The sequence below is a fragment of the Penicillium odoratum genome (assembly GCF_028828045.1).
Source record: "Penicillium odoratum strain IBT 22623 chromosome Unknown utg000001l_segment0_segment0, whole genome shotgun sequence".
NCBI lineage: Eukaryota > Fungi > Ascomycota > Eurotiomycetes > Eurotiales > Aspergillaceae > Penicillium > Penicillium odoratum.
The window spans coordinates 1,329,046-1,350,039 of record NW_026643143.1 but is presented as its reverse complement, the minus strand read 5'-3'; the positions used below and the strand labels follow the sequence as shown (position 1 = coordinate 1,350,039).

Here is a 20,994-nt window from a genome sequence, read left to right as displayed (position 1 = left end):
TGGCTTTGAGGTAGGAGGTCATAAGACGTTTCCAGGTTGCGTAATTATCGCTTCCTGTCAGAGGCTCGATGGCCGTGACGGCTCGGTCCGGAGAGTCGTGAACCAGAGCAGACATAGTGATGACTGCGAAAGCGGGGTAGATATATAATCACGATGGTTAAGATAATTTTCGGATGAGTAGAGATGGCACCCGAGATTTTGCTTCCGGGCTCATAACCTGTTGTAGTTCAGAGGTGTGAATTGTCTTGGTTTTTATTTGAGAGGGAAGAATAAGGCTATATATACAACGAGAAGATCAAGTTGATTGGAAATCAACTTGGTTCTTCGTATACATACTTCGGGATTAATTTCGGTGGTTCGGCTTGGTTCCTGATCTGCACCAGCCTTATATCACAACACAAACAAATCAGCGTTTTCACTGTCTTACGAATGAAAATATCGACTCCCATCTCCGACACGTTTTCCAGTCAAAACTAGCACATCCAGATCGCGAGACGCTTTACTCGGCCTCTCGGAATGGAAATGATGCATGTGTACGCAGGCTACTTAGAGCGGGGATTCAGATTCCTCTTCCTGAATATGAATCGCATCCAATCCTTCTTGCGGCGCAAAGCGGACACGCAAAGGTCGTGCAAGCATTTTGGAGCACGGAGTAGACCCCACTACCCGATTGGATTCTCTAGATGGTCCAGAACATACTATGGCAACCCTTTGACGGCTGCAGTGAAAGGTGGTCATGAGTCAGTGGTTAATCTCTTGATTGACCATGGAGTCGATTTGGAGTTTGGCAAACTCGAAGGAATCAACATCGATCAGCCCTTGTCTATTGCGACAGAAGGACATTATGTATCGCTGGTCAAACTCCTTCTTGATCATGGATGCAATCCACATACTCCAGACTTCCGAACAATTGGCTGGCCTGAAAAATCCGCGTGGCGAGTTGCTGCCAGTGATGATCTAGATATTCTTCAGATGTTCATTGAGAAAGGTGCGAAGGCTATTCTTTTCACTCCTTCCTCCTCCTCGTTCGATTCCAGGAACAAATATGAAGGGGTGCTACTGAATGCTCTCCGTCGGAATAATTTATCACTTGCCAAGTTCCTTTTGAAGCAGGGTATTAAGCTCGAAAAGTCACCTGTCATGTATAATCATGCCCTTGAACACGTTTGTCACTCGGACTCTTTATACATAATTGGCATGATAGCAGGCAGAAACCCTCAGGACTCCGAGTTTCTGCTGGGGATGATTGATTTAGATGATATAGTGAAGGGAGGAAAGTTACGCTCAGTGGTTTCTCTTATGATTGGCGCAATATGCGGCGGTCACTTTACACTGACCAAGCTTCTGTTGGATGCGGACCGGTCCTCAAAACGCCCAACAGTCTGCGCTGAGGAGTGGAAAGATCATCTTAGCTCTTGTATGGTCATTGCTATCAAACATGGCCATATCAACCTTGTAGATTTGCTACTTGATTATGGTGCAAATCCCAGAGGTGTGGTCCTGGATCGACAAACGCAAGATGGTTATTGTCCACCAGTATTTATAGCAGCCGAGAGAGGCTTCACTGATATCGTGAAGCTGCTTCTTGATCGAGGAGCAAATCCTTTCCCACGCCAACCTCGCACTATCTTCGAAGTAGTGACTTGTTCCTCATACATAACTTTTGACCATCTTTCTGGCGCATTGCCTTTGACTCTGCTTAAATCATCCCCCATAGAGACTGTTCGCCTCTTGGTCGAAAGAGACATTGTTACGCCTAAAACAGGAGACAACCGCAATGTCCTTACGCAAGCTGTGAGTGGAGGAGCAGAAGTCTTCAGGCTTGTGGTAGAGCATATGGACATCAAACTTGAAAGAGACAACCCTCACCATCAAAAAGCAATGCTTAAAGCCGTTGAGAGGGGAGACACCACTATTATGGAATTCTTCCTCAAGGTTGGACTCGACTCTAATGCTGTGGGCACCTCAACTAGCCTCCTAGCTCTCGCAGGGGCAGCGGTAGATTACTCTCCTGGTCTCATTGAAAGCGCAGTTGATCTTCTGCTACGGTACGGAGCAAATACTGAAGGGAGAAACCCTCAATGCACCGCACCTCTGTTGAAAGTCCTATTTGGTGATCACAAAAGCTCCACTTCTCGGGCAGAAGGAATCCGTGTGCTTTTAGAAAAAGGAGCCGACCCATTTGTCATGTGCAGTTGCAGGATACAGCATTGTTTCTTGCATTATGCCAAGGAAGCTGGACGTTCCGATATCAAGGTGATAAATGTATTTCTTGAGTCCTTTGATGCGGAGAATCGTTTTTCTGATGTCAAAGCTGTGATCTTCGAGGCTGCCAAATACGCACGAAATCAAAAAATAGCCGAGCGTTTGTGGCGTTGGTACTGGCGAAATATCTACCCTTGTGCAACAAACAGTCTTTAAACCTCCAATTATTTATTCATTTCCACCACATGTGCCCTGAGACCGGTCTCTGAAATTCCACCTTCACTTTAACCTAATGAAAGTCTCAATTATTTCTCTTATTTCTGGAATTTATGGATTGCCTATGGTATCCCAATCTTGCGGAATCGGAGACATCTCGCAAGATTACCTATCGTGAGCCACGTTTGACAGTAGCGGTAGCGCGTGTCTGCATCATCACAAATTACCAAGCTGTCTATCAATCTTTGGAATTCATCCCGACAACCGTCCTTCTTGACGGATTTGAAAAGCGGCCCCAGTGCTTTCTATACACAAGATCTCAAGCGCCGGGCTAAGCACCATGACGGATTTATAGATTTGACAAAAGGAAACTAGAGCGAAGAGGTCTCAATGATTAAAAATCGAGGCCTTTTTCACTAGGCTCACTAAATTACTGCTGTCAATGATGTGAACATTCAAATGCATGGAATTGTCAACGGAGAAGGTGAGTGATCCTCTCGTAGGTACTATTCTACAGAAGGTTTGTGCTCTTAATGATGTCAAGCAAGGACATGGGGAGACACGCTCGAATGATCTATACAAATCAGCGGGAAGGCCGCTAGAGATGCCTTAGATATCTGCGCAGATATAGGGCATGGATGTCTTGGATTAGCAGCTCGTCAGAAGAATAAGCCTCAGATTCTGCATCGAGATTCGAATAAATGCTATCTACATGTAAACCATCTCCACATATACCTAATCGGTATTCTTGAGAGTAGACAATCCTTCATTTCTGAAATCTACGATCTGTTACCTGATGGTGCTCTGTATCTGGGGAAACATGTTTACACAAAAGTGTCTAATCGAAGAAATAAAATTACCATTATGATGCAGCGTAATTATGAATTAGGTTTTTACGAACTTAGCTTTCAGATTTGCAGTATAGAATTTAGATTAAAGTCATTCCAAATACATACGACCATAGGGTGTGGAAAACAGGGCTTCCCGTCCGCTCAGCCGTACTTAAGCCACACGCCGGTTAGTTAGTAGTATGGTGGGTGACCACATGCGAATCCTGACTGTTGTATGTTTTTGTTTTTGTTTTGGCAATTCAAAGAAATTGCCACTGTTGCTACTCTTCAGTCACTTGAGGCCCTTCACCCGAACGCACTGACACCATTCTGAAGGTCGTGTTTGGATAATAGACTAGCCCGAAGTATCTTAAGCCCTCAAGACTCTGAGGTATCAATCACAACTTCTCTTTCTGTCATGAGGTTCAAGCTTAGAAGAATAGAGAAAGTTTCTGAAGGCATAAAGGGTAAAGTCACTCCATGGTTCATAATCTTCTTATTTCAACTTTGTGTAAATCGTTAATCTGTTCAGCAGTAGTGCGAACAGGTATCACCTATTCACCTTACTTAATGATTCAATATCCGGCATTTGCATCCAGAAAGACACGTTATCATCAACTCATCGCTATTGGACTCGAAAAAGAAGTCTAAACATGCATTGCATGATAACAATTCTTTCAAGCATGTCTCGGCAAAGGGTCCTGTTTTTCCGGCCCAGAGCCACGGTTCATCCCACCGCTGGGTGCCCCATTTGGATTCCAATGAGTATCGGCATGAGGCGCATTATTTGACGCTGTATACGGCTCTGCATTGGGATCTGCGTAAGTGGCCCCAAACGGCGCCGTGTTAGCCCCAGACATCATAGCCGGTTCGACAGAGTGTTCAGGAGGAGAGTCGATAAGAACAAAATCACTAGGAGTCGGCCCTGTTGGCGCCTGCAGTCCAGTAGGCACTTGATCGAAATTTGCGTCTCCTTGTGCCGAGTGCACCGTGTGCATCAACATTCTCACGCCTGGATCGTTTGTCCTAACTTGCCCCGACATAATGTCTTTGACAGGCACCTTCCTGCCATAGAATCGCTCGTTCTCGTCGTTGCGTTCGATGATGATGCTTCCGTCGATTTGCATACCAGCATAGAATCCCCGGCTCTTGACATAGGTCCAAATCGGGGCCCGACGCTTATGCACCTCTGAATCCAGCACACCTCCGATTCCAATCGGTCCAGCCGCAACAGTGACTTCGCTGCCGAGGGTCACTCGCACTTTGCAGAAGGCTTCCAGTGCCTCGTAGGTATTGATCACCATAACACAGTCGTAGATATCAATGCCAACAAGGAACCCAACGCCCGCAGTATGCAGCAGGATCCCAGACGGGGCACTCCACTCCCCTGTCTCAGGTAGGCGTGCAATAAGCACACCACTTCCCCCAGCACCACTGACCCACATCCCCGTCCGCATCGCTGTAAAAATAACCAATCCCTTCGCATCGCGGATGACCTCCTTCGGGATCTTCTTCAGCACCTTTTGCTTCCCGCGAGGTTTATCAATCTTACTGCTCGTTCCGTTTCCAGGTGGAGACGTGTCTGGCAACGAATCCTCGACGTAGACACCGTCTTTGCAAAAGCTGCGAAGGATGCGGGCCGCTTTCTCGCTTTCCTTCTCGAGGGCCATGGGCCAGAAGGCCTCGGAGCCGAGTTTGTTGCTGAGTCGATTGACGGGGGCGCCAAGCTTGTCGAGAGCATCCCAGCCTTTGTCGAAACCTTTTTTACCGTAAATTTTCGTTTTGCTCCATATTGTGTCTTGATTGGTAGGTTGAGTCATTTCTGCGGTATCTGCGAATGGATTTGTCTCGTTGATATTATTGAAATTGAGAAATGATTCAGTGACCAGTTGGTGTAGAGTAGGCTGAAGAGAGGTATTGAAAAATTCCGAGGATTATGCGAAAGCTCCTCTTTATAGACAAATGAAGCCTAAACAGCCCACTACGTAGCCATGTGGGTCCGCTCCGCTGCATAATTGGTCGTATTCGTATTGTGGCATCATGGTTGCCTTATCGGGCTGAGTCGCGATCAGCGCTAGCCGAAGGCAGACACCATTCCACTATCTAAACTAAGATCCTTGTTGCTTATTTCTATCAAATAAACTGACCGTCTTAATCTAATAGGCCTAGTTGGCTTCATGTTATTGGGGGCTCAAAGATATCGTCGAAAGTGGCAACTTTCGATGCAATCGAGACACAATCTCCGTGTAGGCCGGCTCCTCCTCTGCAGTGATCAGACCGTGCCGGACCATAAAGTCCAACAGAACGTTGGCACTCGCTGGTTTGAACTTTCCATCTAACATCGCCACCTTTGCATCGTGAGTATTCATTAAATGGAACGCTTGAACATCACCATCCACGGGCTTGAAAGTTGCACTCTCGCTAACTTGGAGATCATAGACAAAAAGGACCCCCGGGTTTATTAGCCCAGACTCGCCCCCAGCTCTCTCATCACTGATATTCATCCAGGTGACAGTGCCCACTGCTAGGGTGTCCCTCCGAATCTGCTCCTCAGACATACCAGCCTCCTCCGATGCCTCGCGAATGAGGCATTCGAATGGCTCCTCCCCGATAGCCATCCCCCCAGCGACGGTATTATCCAGCATACCAGGATATGTTGACTTTTCCAAGTTCCTCTGCGGCACCCAGAACCTGTACTCATGGCCTTGCTGCGTATACGCGGTCATGTGGACCCCACGACCAACCAGCCCAAACAAAGAGAAGGCAGACCGGTCTATTCCCACGGGAAACTTGGCACCTACTATAGGAAATTGTTCTCCACGATGCTTCCCAAGCTTCGGGAATGCGCCCTTCTCCCTGGCAAGCTGGACTTGATAGTCAAGGATCTGGGTGCATTTTTTCTGCCAGTTGTCGCCTTCCGGGCGGAGCAGACGGATTTGTCTCTCCTTGGAAGCGACCGAGAAGTCGGCAGTCCAGGGCATTCTTTTCACCACGGAATCGATCATTAGACCGTGAGGTCTGGAGTCTTCGGGTAAATAAAACTTCCATGTGGAGCTCATTTGTTGCGCATATGCCTGGTTTTCATCTTCAGCATAGGGGAAACTAGGGTAATTAGCTAGCATCTGGTTGAGGATGGGGGGCACTGTACTTGTCGCAGTCTTGCACTACTTCCAAGAAGGACTTCATAACGGCAGAAGTCTTATATAGTGGTGTTTTGATATCAAGATCAATTACTTCACAGATAAATCATCGGGGAAGTGAGGGTAATTGTGATATCGGAGAAAGGCTCTTCCGCTCCGTCGTCATGCTTGTATAGATTTGACGCCATGCTATGGGGGCGAATAGCGGCCATGAGGACAGAACCTTTCATTCTATGACAAGTATATACCGCTTTACCACTTGATTGTGGCGCCCAGTACTCAGTCTCCTACTTAGTATCCTACTTATTATTCTATGCAGTATTCTACCTTCTTTCGTACCGGTTTTTTCAAATGGTCAGAGGGCTCTCCAAATTCAAATGTAGCGGAATAGAAAATAAAGGGAAAGAATGAATTGGAAGAAGAAGGTCTGGTAGAACTTCCGAACGTACGTCCAAAAGTCTGCGATGTACTCAAGTATTAGAGGGGTAGATTAGCTTAGTAGTATTTATTTATGATTTCTGCCATTTTTAGATAATACCAAAGGTTCTGTCCTCATGGCCGCTACTCCCCTCCGTATATGCGCGATTTTTAGCCCGGAGAAAATAATTAATCGTCGCCAAGTTAAGCTGGGCCGATACCTAGCTGCAGAATCGATTCAATTCACCAAGTCTCGTATGAAATATCTGTCGTTTGCTCATTAGTTTGCCGGGTTCTTCTAAATGAATGCACATAATGCAACACTCCCATGGCCTCGACTCAAAACATATGAAGTTCACGTAGCTGGTCCAAGATCAACCTCTGAGCATTTCTAATTGCCACAGGCACAGCCATCGACCCAGTGTTCCGATCGGAAATGATTCTTCGGGCACCCCCCCCCCTGCAATACTTCTGCCCTACCCTGTATTACCCCGCATTTCCCCGCATTAAAATCCGCGAGTGTTTGGAAAAGGCCTATGTCTACTGGTTTCTAATTAAAATAGGCATAGCCATCGACCTAGGGTTCCGATCGGAGTTGACTCTTCCGGCATTCCCCCGTAATACTTCCACCCGGGATTTGCTTTCCACATATTGACATTCCCCCGCATCCAAATCCGCGAGGGTTTGAAAAAGGCCTGTATCTATTGGTTACTGCATTAAGTATATCCAGTAGATTTCAAGAGAAATTATTTAGTCTTTTGGTATCCGATATCCGACTTCATAATCCTTGTCTACCCGATACTTCGGACCGACGATTTGAGACCAATGTCATGCGGGTAAAAGAGCATACAGTAGACATAAACTGAGAGGGAAATCTGCATTTAAAATGCCATGGGCACGATCCTTTGACATCACCAAAGCTACTCTTGGAAATGCCCATACAATCAGTTCAGATGGCTGTAACCATAATGGGGAACGCAGCTGCGGGCTATTCTTTGAAGGCCTACGTCGTCTGCATCATTTTAGCCGCGGTCGCGCTCCGCCTCCTCACAAATCGATTCAAACGTGGGCTTCGAGATATTCCTGGGCCGACAGTTGCAAAATACACACGGTTGTGGAAGCTGCACAGTGTCTGGAAGGGAGATCACCAGAACGCCGCCGTTGATTTGCATCGGAAGTACGGAGCTCTGGTTCGCATCGGCCCTAAGCATGTATCTGTCAGCGACCCTGACGCCATTCAAGTCATCTACGGTCTTAACAAGGGCTTCACCAAAGTTTGTGTTGACTCTCCCAAAAAGGAATATGGGGAATATCGGCTAACAAGCACCAGACGGGCTTTTATCCTATCCAGTGTATATCATGGAAGAAGAAACCCCAAATGAATCTTTTCTCCACCCGTGACGAGAAGTTCCATCGTGAACAGAAGCGACCTGTGGCCAACGCCTACAGCATGACTGCTCTTCTTGAGCTCGAAGCCTCTATTGACTCGTGCACACAAATCTTCGTGTCTCAGTTAAGGAAATCCGCAGATCGGAAAGCTTCCGTCGATCTAGGAGCCTGGCTACAATACTACGCTTTTGACGTGGTGGGTGAGCTTACGTTTGCGAAAAAGCTAGGTTTCTTGGAGGAAGGACGAGATATTGATGGGATGATTGAGGCAATCCAGGGCATGCTAGCCTACGCCAGCGTGTGTGGCCAGGTACCCGAAATGCATCCCTTGCTGCTTGGGAATCCTCTCTTCCCGATCCTCGTGCCTAGTATGGAGACCTGGAACCAGGTTCTTCAATTCACTCTCAAGGCAATCAATTCACGTTCATCCATACAGCGTGATGGTGAACTTGACGAAGTTGAGAAGGGAGGAGGAAAGGATATGTTGTCTAGATGGATGCAAATTCACCATTCAGATCCTGAGAAGCTCTCCACGAGAGATGTTATCGTGCATCTTTCAACAAATGTCTTTGCTGGATCTGATACAACAGCCATTGCACTTCGAGCCGTTTTCTATTTCCTCATGCGCCATCCAGCGGCCATGACGAAAGTGCAAACCGAACTTGATAGTGCAGCATCTAGTCAGAAACTCAGTAACCCAGTGTCATACCGGGAATCCATTACACATCTCCCCTACCTGGGTGCAGTCCTCAAAGAGGCTATGAGACTACATCCATCCGTTGGATTGATCCTCGAGCGTGAAGTACCGAAGGGGGGAGTGTCAATAAGTGGAAAGCAAATTCCGGGCGGAACGATAGTCGGCATCAATGCGTGGGTTTTGCATCGAAACGGTAAAATATTCCCTGATCCCGATTCGTTTATACCTGAGCGATGGCTCGAGAGTTCTTCCGAAGCACTGAAGGAGATGGAGAAGAGCTTTTTCACATTTGGAGCTGGATCGCGAACATGCATCGGCAAGAACATCTCCCTTATAGAGATGCAGAAAATCATACCACAGCTGCTGCGTGAATTCGAGATCCGACTGCACAGCCCAGAGCAAGATTGGAAAACCCGGAATGCATGGTTTGTTCAACAGGAAGGGCTAATCTGCGACCTTGTGCGGAGAAAGGACATGGCATGATGGTGGAAGAGCCTGGATCAAAGCTATTCTACCCTTCCTTGAGGGTAGCCTGTGATGTTGTAGCGTTGATTTGACGTCGTTTTGAAAGCTCAGTTATTTTTGTGAAGTTTCAATCAACTAGCACAAGGAAACTAAGTATCGAAATATCTATCAATGACCCTATCGCCCTATCTTCAGTAGCAGTAGTACCTTAAGTCGGTTCCACGTATAACGTAAGCTAGGCATTCTAACCAGAACCACAACTGGCATGACCTAGTAGCACCCGCCCAGATTCCAAGTACAGATATGACGATTCTCAACACATGATCGGCAGATTGGAAATCCCAAAGCTTAGCCCCAACCCCAAGTGACACGTCACAGAGGTGACGATACTCAAAGAATACAGTTCGCATTGCAAGTACATGCTACATCGCGCATCATCTTTATCACATAGATCACGCAATCATGATCATCACCGTCGCTACATCCGGCACATAGAAGTAAGACGCATGGCAGAATGAAGACATCTTGCGTCATTGAAACACCTTGCTGGCGGCATAGCGAGTCGGTAGTCTGTCTCGGTAGTCGAGACCAGACCGAGCCGATATATATGTGTTGTCAGACCTCACCATTAGATAATAAGGTGAAAGAGGTGATGGCCAGGTTCCTGATGTCTCCACTGGGGGTGCATGGATGACGGTTTCAAGGGAAAGTAGTGGACATGTTGGGGATGGCGCACCGAGGTAATGTGTGCGACGCGGGGAGATTGGAGACTGCCGTTCAGGTGTGACTTTGACATTTAATCCCGCATTGAGTACGTGGAAAGGTACAGAGTGCGGGTGATACTCTCCATGGTTCTCATGTAGATATTTGTCCGCCTGATCAATTGAGGCTTAGGGTGGCATTCATTTATAGAGTATTCCAAGTACCAACAAAGGCTACAGACTTGAAACGCAGAGCCCCATAGTTGAGGCGGAAGTGATACCACAAAGAAGATGGGAATCCCGACGTAACTCTACTCTACTCTAGAGTATCATGGGCTCTGATCAGGCGGACAACTCACAGCGCGTAGAGGCAATTCGGGATTCCTAGAAGATATAATGCCCTTACCGAGTAGTCCGTTCTTCGGAATTATTGGAGTATGGGATCAGCTGACCCCCTCCGTTTGTCAGCGCTTGTACGTCTTTAGCTAGATCTCTCTCTCTCTCTCTCTCTCTCTCTCTCTCTCTCTCTCTCTCTTTCTCTCTCTCTTCCTTTCTTTTTCTCTTTCTCTCCTCCATTCATCTCGAAATACAGATCTTGTCCATTTTCTCTGTTTCCACGCTACTATTCAGCCATTTCTTGCCCTGGATAGCAGATCAGCTGCCGACAGTCAAGTCTATCTTGCTCGCGTTTTCTGTGCTTCAAAACTCCCTAAGGTAATGCGTTTAAAAGCACTCAGAACGTCCACTACTGATTCGGGATGTTTGGTTTCGAAGTTTTTGACTATGTGGCATCTACCCCTCTATTACTTGGGTACACCGCAGACTTTTTGGACATGCTTTCAAAACCTCCACCAGACTTTTCCTTTTTTCCCCTTCTCCTACCACTTCACTTTTTTTCGCTTTTTTTTCTATTCGCTATTTATGAATCTTTTCACAGCTTGATTAATACGGTACGAAAGAAGTTAGAATACTGAATAAGATACCGAGTAGGAGACTAAGTAGGAGACTACGTAGGAAACTGAAACTGAGTAGGAGATATATTAGGAGACTGAGTATGAGATATAGTAGGAGATGCGGTCTAACACCTAAGTAGACGCCGCGCAAAAAGCGCGGCGGAAAGCCTCTAGTATAGAATAACTTTACACACTCTTTGTCAACCAACTTCTGAGCTAGGCTTAGAAAGTTCAGCACGGACACTGCATTCTTCAAGAAATTGAACCTGGAAAGATTCCACGCACTCTTGGTAAGCCAATGTGCCGCCCAATCACTCAGGGTGTAGCGTCTCTACCCGTTCAGCAAGGTTTAGCCAGAGCCTTGGGCAACAATTCGATCAAGCAGGGCGCACAGACTTGATCCCTTAGCAATACATAGACAAATTGGCAGTTGATAGCCCGAGCCAGCACCACACCGCCACATAAATATCAGATAGAAGAAGGTTGTAGCAGATGACCTCAACTAGGCTATTAATAACCCGATCATTTTACAATACTACCCAAAGGTTAATATTCCGCTGTGCATCCGTCATGGAGAGATCACAGGACATGGAAAGGTCACAGCAACCTACATCAAACTTTCCATGAAGTGCCTTAATTCCATGCTCTAGAGTTATTTCTGCCGATGAGCGCTGATCAGTAGAGAACCCCTCATATGTCTTTTCGGGCCAGAACTCTGGTTTGCCAATCCAACTAGACTTTATATCGTTTTCGATGAATAGTGGTCGCAATGCGTGGATGCGCCCGTGACTCCTGATACCAGAAAATCCCCTCAATGTTTGACCGCAAAGGCTGATCGCCACTTGCCCGCCTGGTAGGCGATATCCAAAATTAACGTTTGGTGTGTCCTTTTCTCCACTCACTAATTCGAAACCAGTGATGACAGTCTTTGTACCTTCATATAGAACGGAGACTGCTAAGCTGACAACTGAATCATGCAATAGAATTGCTTGTGTAAAAGGAGCATGTTTAGCTGCACGGAGCTGACATAGATCATTGCGGGCCGCCCTATAACGCAATTTCCTATCACATTGAAGCCCAGTTTCAAGTCCAGTCCAGTGCATTTTAGTGAATGAATGATCGTAGAGCGTAGAGTACTCATAGGAGGACTGGGTCATTGAGTATCGCTCTCTTATCCAGCGCAAATTCTCCCTTAAAGACTGTAGATTCCAGAGATGCCAGAGGTTTTCATGGGCACCTGGATCTTTGAAAGCTTTTTTTCTAAGCATGAGATCAATTTTTGCTGTACAGCGATATATTAGCCGCCAGTCTTTGCTGTCAAGTGGGTCACTGGCTAGACAGGCGAGGAAGTCTCTGTCTTGGATCACTTAAAATCTGGAATTCCAGAACGATTGAATCTCGAAGATTTTTGCCATCGATCGCGATGCATATCGAAGACTTAGAAAATCGACAGTTGCAAAATACAAAGCAATTTCCATCCTTATCTCCAATGGCACACAGTCAACGCAGTCTGATGAATAATGTTCATTTCTTAAAGGATGAAACTTTCTTAGAGAATATCGGAGTTTTCTTGAATCCTTAACCGCTGCTTTCTGTGGAACTGGAGGATTGATGTTGGAACCTTCAGGCCTTGGGATCATCGGGCGGTTGGTTATATGAAATCCTTCATATACATCTGCTTACAGTAAATCATGTTAGAGATCGAGTTTCTACTATATGGGCTTAGTGTTGAGAAAAATACACTGATAAAAAGAGCCATGATTCCATATGTCTTGACAAACTAAATGAAGCCTATCAAGATCGATATTTTGGCCTTCAAAATGTTGAAGTAAGAGTGAATAACAATTCTCATGAAGCAAAAGAAATTTCATCGGTCTGAACCTGGTTATCATAAAATAGGGGCCCAAATACTCAAACTCACGTGTAGGATCTGCTTCAACCACATGATTTATCCAATTACCATCAGTTACGATGGCACCTGATTGCGGGGATCCTAATTCTGCCACATGAATCATAAGAATTAGACATGGCTTCTTAAGGCAAATAATCTTACTCATCTATACTCACTTGGCTGATGTTCTGACCACCATGCACTCAAGGATGTGATGGATACTCCACAGCAAAGACAAGCACAAACTCGACTTGGATCCCAAATGAGATCGGCATTCCTTTCCTGCTGTGATATCAGTGACTGAACGCTGCTCAATGTTTTAGCATCCATATTGACAGCAGGACTTTCAAGTAGGCTAGATTCACGCTTGGTGAGGAAAAGGCTTGTTATATACATCAAATATGGGGGTCATCATGACATCGGCAACGAGATCAAACTTATGTAAAGTAACCAGTGCATTTATCTAACCGTTATAATTCATGTGGCCCAGGAAATTCCAGGGTAGCCTTCTGAGGCAGTACGTTCTTTGAATAAATTCCACGAACCGGATATGGTGCATCCTATATATTTGTGTGTGCTAAATTACTTCACTGGTGTAGCGGGGAACCCCCATTGATTGACATTACGAGGCCTTCCCGGAAGGGGATTTTCCGACCTGTATCAAGACACCTGGTTTTCAGTACACTGGTATGCCGGGCATGGGCAACATATCTAGCACCTCAAAGATAGTATTGAATAACATACTTCTATTTCTCTCATATAGTCCCTACAGGTAGTTTCCTGAATCAATCGTATAACCTGTGGACTGCATTGTTGTCTTGTGCTGCTGAATCTACCCGCACATCTTCGAGTGTGCTGCCAAGTAGCTTCACCCTCCTCACTAGTCGATTAGTCAACGGCCGTATGCTTGATTAGCAAAGGTTTTGCTTGGGTTTTATCTTGGAAACCAAGAAATTGAACTTATATGAGCCTGATAAGAATAAGGTCCTAACAAGACTCCGTACCTCGTGAATAAAATTCAGCGTGCGAGCTGAATGTCTCGTTATGGGAGAAACATGACATGATAACTTGGAGGGCGGTTTTTGATGAGTAGAGTAGATAGTAGTATTACGCAACAGAAGATTCACACCCAATTATCCCCTATATATTGCGCAATCACCCTTCTCACCCCCGTTCCGCAACGCTAGGCAGTGGAACCCACCCGACCTTTATAATTGCATAATATAGATCAATTCAAAGAAGTGTTAAGTACATACGACCATAGGGTGTGGAGAACAGGGCTTCCCGTCTGCTCAGCCGTACTTAAGCCACACGCCGGTTAGTTAGTAGTATGGTGGGTGACCACATGCGAATCCTGACTGTTGTATGTTTTTGCTTTTGTTTTGTTTTTATGCTCTCTGACATCGGCTATACTTTTCCAACGCTGCATCGAGACCACTACGTCAGGACTGCCCCATTTAATGTGTCTGTATAGTGTTCTTCAAACCCAAGATGAAATCCTGGTCAAGGTGGCAAATACAGTCGGAAGTGCTGTTCAGATCAGAAATGATCGCCTTGTGTCTGTTGTGCGACCAGACAGCTTACGAACGCCAGTTACCATTGTTAAAACTGGAGATCAAGAATTGGATCCAGGGACTATGTTCAAGTGCCTTAGCACTTCATTCAATGGATTTGCCGACGAGGCAGTACTGGATACGATGTTTCAAGAATTACGCAATTCGGCAAACAACCAAGGTGAGCTAGCATCAATCTATTACCATTCGTACACTTTACTGAGATCTTTCAGAAAAAATGGCTAGATACCGGCGGAAATCTGCCATTATTGAGTTTGAAAAGTGCCTCCATAAAGTGGGAACGGACATTGATCTATGGCCACCCGAGTCATCCTGTACGATTTTTGAGATCAAGAAAAAAAACATTGATTGATCAATTCTGATTTCGGATTTAATAGTACCACCGATTGTGCTATGCCAAAGCGCCACTGAAGCCTGTGGCTCCTGAAGACATCCCCGGGATGCTCAACTCAACTCTAGCATTTCTCTCTGTTCCACGTGTCGAACTACGGATTACGGGTGATTTTGAGAAAGAACTTGAGCCACTCTTGAAGGAACTTGATATTTCAAAATTCTCTGGTGACCGTGCTATCGTTCCTTGCCTCGAGCAGCAACTTCCCTCTATTCATCCGAGATTCCCAGGTGCCATAATTTTGAAATCTCGCCAAGGATTGTGCAGATGCGCAGGCGTCAATACGCACTCTCGCTTTACGACCGAATCTGAGATTCAAGTATCATTTGGAGCTCTCTTTGGCTTGTCAGATAACCTCTGCTCTGGGAACGATTACTCCCTATACAACCTGTAGCGGGCCAGTTCAGACAAAATCCTAGAACAATTTCTTCCAAGCGATCTGTGGGTCTTCAGAGAGGTAGCTGCTGTTTCAGGCAGCCAAGAAAATTTCAATGACGCACGCCATCTTTCCTGTATTCTGCGTGATAGTCTGGAGAGCAGAGCACAGGCAAATAACGAGAGTCTCATAATTGCTGCAGCACTAGCCCAAACCCCCAATGGGGACAGTCGGTCCTACGTCGAAATTTTGTATAGCCTAGGAACAGTTGCCAAGAAAAAGGAATGGTTTAGAAGGTGGGATGCTTGATAATAGGCACAGAGCTGATTATATGCTGATCTCGTCTTATTAGATATGTTACCGTGCTGTTCGAGCTTGTTCTTCCCCCGCTGGTCCAGTGCGGAATTGGACTGGAAGCTCATGGTCAAAATCTAGTGGCACGTGTTTGTCAACTGGGAGAATCAAAGACTTTGCGGTTCGTGATTTTGGAGGCGTCAGAATGCATGTTCCAACATTGCGGAATCATGGCGCGAAATTCGACTCACTGCCACCCGGTGCAGCAACCTTGACGGATAATCTGGGGAATGTTTGGAGCAAAGTGCATCATTCTCTCCTTCAGAACCATGTAGGGTTACTACTGGGTGCATTGGGACTAGAGAGTCATGGTGGATGGGCAATCGCCCTCAAGGTTTTATCAGCAACTTTGAGATCTGAAGAAGGATCTCCTGGCAGAAGCTTGCTGAATTATTTCTGCAAGGACACAATGCCCTTAAAGTGCTTTCTAAGAATGAGAATGAGAGCAAGTACAGGGATGTGAGTGCTTCTGTGGTTCATGGATTGATTTTAAAAAACTGAGAGTGATAGCTGATATTCAAGTTGTTAATTTACAGTATATTGAGAGAGAGGTTCCCACTACTCTTCTCATGGGTACTCCTCAATGGATCTCCATTTTGGATGCTTATGAGCCCTCACTCCTGCCACTTAGGAGACTAAAGCCTAGAAATGCAGAATACTAGGAACGATAATTTATTCACCCTCGACAGAATCCCGTCATTGAAGTGATGGCTCGCCTCTAATCAAACTGAGCAGCCGTGTATTTAGGTCACTTATCGCATACTAGGTTGACCGAGAAGGTAAATTTGAAGTTGGATACGGTTCTACTTGGGAGATGCTGATGCTAAAGGCTTTTTATGCCCTTCTCACAATCAAATTGTAGTGGTAGGGTTGCTGACAGAATTTGAGGTCTAGACATTTCCTACAATTTCAAACACTTATTATATCATCTCGTCACCGAGACGTATGACATCTAAGTCCATGTCAGCGGAGTGAGTCGATAAGCTTATGAGCCTGTTGTCACTATCAGGTGCCGTAGAAATTAGTGAGAAAACAAATGGTCGACTCAGGGGTTTTTCACAGACATAGACACCTCGTTATAGGCTAGAACTGGCACGCCTATCATCAAAAATAAAGGGCTGAATGTGAGGGAATGGCCGTACCCGAAGTCGAGACTGGTTTACCACCAAGTACCATGCGTTACTGACAGCTGAGAATTGTGTAATTCTAATAGTTTTTGCAGGACTGTTGCCTCTCCTAATATAGGTCGAGTGAATAGCTATGGCTATTTGAGTGATAGCCACCTTTATGGTTGAGGTAGTAAGCCCGGTGCCGGCGATGTCCACTGTATCTGTAAAAATGGCATTTAAATGATTGCAAAGCAACTCCCTGGATTACCCAATTCCAAGCGTTATATCAACCTTGCGAGGAAGGCAGGAATCATGGAATGTTTAGCTAAGGAGCCACATCAGCGGTCAAGACCGCGCAAGATATTCAGATGCAAAAAAGTGCAGTATATTCAGGGTACTCGGGTGAAGGAGGAAAGGGTAATTCGGCAAAGAGAGTTTCTCTACGAACCAAAAGGGCGAAAAAAAAGACAACAGTCAGGATTCGCATGTGGTCACTCACCATACTACCAACTAACCGGCGTGTGGCTTAGATACGGCCAGTAGTTCGGTGGGTGCCGCTAGGGTGAGAAATGGGCGAGAGCCGCTTTAGCGTCGCGCGACCGGGGGTGAGAAGGGTGAGTGCGCAATACAGGTGAGAAGCAGGGTGAGAGAAGGTAAGCATTATACTCTACCAAGTGATCACCGCACTGGCCCTCTAAACTGAATTCATGCTAAACTAATGGTTAATATTGTGATTTCTACTAAATCACACCCTAGCATCTGCACTTCGCCACTTCGAATATCACTACTATAAGCTTATATATCTACACCGATATGACTTCAATTCTGGGGCCAGATTTCTTCATTCACCTTGTCTTTCTTTGATCATGGATTGGTTAGTCGTGCGGGGCCGAGCAAACACTTACAGATTATGCGGGTCGAACACTCACTCAATAGAGCCAGCCGCATTAGGAACTTGGAGGGAGTGGGTCAGCAGATATATATTGCTGATTGGTTGAATGAAATTTTTGGGATTTGGCAGAGAGTGGGTTTGACTTACGTAGGTAATCGTGGGCCAATCGAGCTAAATTGGTAATAGAACTCTAAAATAGCCTCTATGAAAGTGGCGAGGACCAACAGTTTTCATTACCTTGCCCCTTTTGACAGGACATGAAAACTCTGAGGTGACGGGAAGGTAATACATAAATATCACGAATCTTCAAGCTTGAAATTGTGCGACGCTTTGGTTTGGACTTCGCTACTTCACTTCAAATCGCCTCCTTGGGCCTCAAGAATTGCCATGTATCTTCGAGGGACCCATGCTGAGTCTTCAATAAAGGCTCTATTCGAACTCATTAAAGCCAATCCCTTAGGCGTTCTCACGACGGCCATAAATTCTTCTTCCCATCCCTTCATCCAGTCCAGCCACATACCCTGGGTCCTAGATGAGATCTCAGACGACCACAATGCACCCGTGAAAGGCAAACTACGGGGTCATATAGCCAAGCAGAACCCTCAGTCAAAGGCAATGATTGAATCGGTTACTGAAGCTGCGGATGGCTTCTCAACAGGAGTTTCCCAGCTACAACAGGATGTTATGATCCTGTTCACAGCATCCTGCCACCATTACGTGACACCGAAGTTCTACACCGAGACCAAACCGAGTACCGCCAAAGTTGTGCCCACCTGGAACTATGCTGCAGCTCAAGTTTACGGAAAGGCCACCATCTACTATGAATCGTCTTCCTCAGAGACATCGATCTACCTTTCGCATCAAATCCGTGACCTAAGCCAAATGTGCGAGACCTCAATCATGGGTTATTCCGGTGAAGAAGGGAAACCAACTGCCTGGAAAGTGGAGGATGCTCCCGAACGGTATATTGAGATCATGAAGAAGAATATCATTGGTATTGAAGTAAGGATTGAAAGAATTGGAGGAAAATTTAAGATGAGTCAAGAGTTGGGCAAGGGAGACCGAGACGGTGTCATGCAAGGCTTTAGTGGTCTTGGCTGTGAAATCGGAAACAATATGGCAGCCCTGATCAAGGAGCGTGGGGAGATAAAAGATGCAGTAAAGGCCAGATAAAACTTTGATTATTGGCTGTTGAAGCTTGATCACGCTCATGTACCCTCCAACATTCTCATAGACCCATCACCTACCAATACTTAGCTCTCTTTCTTATTTTATTTGCCACCATCAGCAATACTTCTACGTATGCTTCTGGCCCTTTCCATTCTTCACTATAGTCCGTAGACTGCTGTTATGTTTGGAATATTTGTTCGAAGGTCTTTGAAATGATACTTATTATTCCGACAAAAATCATGAGTAGTGGCAAAATTAATGCACTATAGGCGTGGAAGCCGTGAGTCAGCCCTGCCATCCGGTGATCCATCAAGCTACAGAATAGAGATGTTTGCCATGTTTTGTTTCTTTGAACTGTATCTGCCGTGTTTGAAATTATTTTATTGTACTAGCGTCTTGGCAGTAGGGCGCCAAAGCAGAAGAGCAGTGGTCAAGGCGAAAACATATTTCTTATTGGGGAGTTGGGGTCAATAAATGTCAAATTGCCGCTTTTCATTAGATGCTTTATACACCCTGTAATAGCTTTAAATAGAACTCTACTTCCCCGTAAAGCACAACTTTTTCCGGAATGTCATCTTACAGAATGTAATAAGATGCCTTGCTCACATTGATGATATATTGTTTCAAATAAGATGGCCAGGATTCTCCAGAACCCATTTCATGCTTCAAGTCAACACTCGTCGGATAATTCACGTGGAAGCAGCGATTATTCGGTATGACGACTGCACCTTTGGAGACAGGCTTTTCAGTGTCAAAACAAGCTCATCGGCAGCTGCGAGAAGGGCATCGTCTGAAAGCGGCTCTAATGCATCCAAAATGAACAAAACGCGTGTGGTCACATCTGTTAATGCAGTCCGCGGGCCCTGTCGCCAATTCCAGCGGCGGCAAGTGATGCCAGCATTGTCACACCATATAGGTTCCCCAGGTGCTGCGAATTCTGTTTGGAATTCCCCGCTAGAAAATGTCTGGAATGGCTCCTGACCAGTGGCTCGGACAAGAAACGGTGATCCATTGTATTTATCAATGTCTTCACCGCCCAGTGGAATTTGATGCTTGACTGAAATAGCATTGTAGATGTCCGTCAGCCGATTGACTCGCGGTAAACCACCCTCTGCTCGACGCGTCAATGCCTCTAAACTGTTGCGTGTCTTTTGCGGCTTGGCTCCAAAAGCCTTATAGGCTTCCCGCCACGCGGCAATGTGTGGCAATTCAGTGACAAGGGATTTCGAAAGTTGCATTTTGACACAGGCTTCCGCCTCGCACAGATAGGCCTCACTATTATCATCACTGGGCCTGGAGGAATACTTTCAACAACCACCAGGAGAGCACGATAATCCGGCCGCAACTCAAATATTTCTGGAGCCACCCGCGCGGCCTCCAGCAACTTTTGCGAAATGTGTGAAACGCCCATGGCCAGTGGCAGAGTATGGTTTTGAGGGTATGTAAATAGGCGTGGGTTGCGTATTGGATAGTAGAGCGAACAAGAAGAAGGTGGAAACTGTAAGAGACGAAAGGTGGAAAATGGGGATCTCCTTGACAGATATATTAGGCGATGGGGCAATTCGTTTGCACTATTGGAGCACTAAAAGGTAAGACGGGCAAGAAAACCATGGGTTCGTGGATGGATCTATGTGAGCTTTACATCTGGCCTTGGCCCTGCTCCCTTTAACTTCCTAGGTAGGTAAATAGTGGGTCCCGCTCATGGCCGATTTTCAAGAATTTTCAAGTTCGTGCTCAAACTCGGTGGAAAGACCGGGTAATTCAGGGGCGTGCTTAACTTCACTTAAAAATAAAAAAGCGATAGAGCTCGAAAGCTAAAAGGCTGAAACGTTGAAGATCTCTTGTGGAAGTCGATATTACTGTATGGCGGTAAGAGTAAGGGAGCTTACCGAAACGAGTTTTTCCCAGTTTTCGTGATTAGCGGTCGAAATTTAAAGCAAAGATTGTTGATAAAGATCTCCTTCTATTGCTTTACCTGCTTATATTATTTGAATGATAGATACATTCCGACTTCTAGGACCGTATTCCAACAGTGGTTGTCACCGGGAATGAGGAAAGGAACCCAATGTCATCGACATTACCAAGAATAGAGACTCATTCTGCTTTCTTCTGATCCTGGAGACATTTCTCAGCTAGTTTGAATATATTTGGTTTAGGATCCTTACGACCTCGGAATTTAAAATGATCCGCGATATCCCGGAAACATTTGCTTGAAACCAGCCTC

General features: G+C 45.8%; 7 protein-coding genes across 7 annotated transcripts; 4 read left to right on the top strand and 3 right to left on the bottom strand.

Moving 5' to 3' along the window:
• Positions 1–579: 579 nt before the first annotated feature.
• On the top strand, positions 580–2,421 carry N7520_000492 (ankyrin repeat domain-containing protein; the record flags this gene model as incomplete). Its single annotated transcript, XM_057134427.1, has 1 exon — positions 580–2,421. The coding sequence occupies one exon, from the start codon at positions 580–582 to the stop codon at positions 2,419–2,421; it is 1,842 nt and encodes a 613-aa protein (XP_057000363.1).
• A 1,507-nt stretch (positions 2,422–3,928) lies between these two features.
• N7520_000491 (lipid-binding SYLF domain-containing protein) lies at positions 3,929–5,071 on the bottom strand (the record flags this gene model as incomplete). The annotated part of the gene is made up of 1 exon (XM_057134426.1): positions 3,929–5,071. The coding sequence occupies one exon, from the start codon at positions 5,069–5,071 to the stop codon at positions 3,929–3,931; it is 1,143 nt and encodes a 380-aa protein (XP_057000362.1).
• A 360-nt stretch (positions 5,072–5,431) lies between these two features.
• Positions 5,432–6,373, bottom strand: N7520_000490 (putative thiamine pyrophosphokinase; the record flags this gene model as incomplete). The annotated part of the gene is made up of 1 exon (XM_057134425.1): positions 5,432–6,373. One exon carries the CDS (start codon positions 6,371–6,373, stop codon positions 5,432–5,434), a length of 942 nt encoding a protein of 313 aa, XP_057000361.1.
• Positions 6,374–7,776: 1,403 nt separating this feature from the next.
• N7520_000489 (cytochrome P450) lies at positions 7,777–9,377 on the top strand (the record flags this gene model as incomplete). Its single annotated transcript, XM_057134424.1, has 2 exons — positions 7,777–8,082; positions 8,139–9,377. 2 exons carry the CDS (start codon positions 7,777–7,779, stop codon positions 9,375–9,377), a joined length of 1,545 nt encoding a protein of 514 aa, XP_057000360.1.
• A 5,478-nt stretch (positions 9,378–14,855) lies between these two features.
• N7520_000488 (IucC family-domain-containing protein) lies at positions 14,856–16,062 on the top strand (the record flags this gene model as incomplete). The annotated part of the gene is given in 4 exon segments (XM_057134423.1): positions 14,856–15,259; positions 15,272–15,541; positions 15,598–15,688; positions 15,865–16,062. Coding segments are annotated over 4 exon segments (963 nt in total), but the record flags the coding sequence as incomplete, so codon positions are not given.
• Positions 16,063–17,987: 1,925 nt separating this feature from the next.
• Positions 17,988–18,773, top strand: N7520_000487 (FMN-binding negative transcriptional regulator; the record flags this gene model as incomplete). Its single annotated transcript, XM_057134422.1, has 1 exon — positions 17,988–18,773. One exon carries the CDS (start codon positions 17,988–17,990, stop codon positions 18,771–18,773), a length of 786 nt encoding a protein of 261 aa, XP_057000358.1.
• A 686-nt stretch (positions 18,774–19,459) lies between these two features.
• On the bottom strand, positions 19,460–20,008 carry N7520_000486 (B3/B4 domain-containing protein; the record flags this gene model as incomplete). Its single annotated transcript, XM_057134421.1, has 1 exon — positions 19,460–20,008. One exon carries the CDS (start codon positions 20,006–20,008, stop codon positions 19,460–19,462), a length of 549 nt encoding a protein of 182 aa, XP_057000357.1.
• Positions 20,009–20,994: the final 986 nt, after the last annotated feature.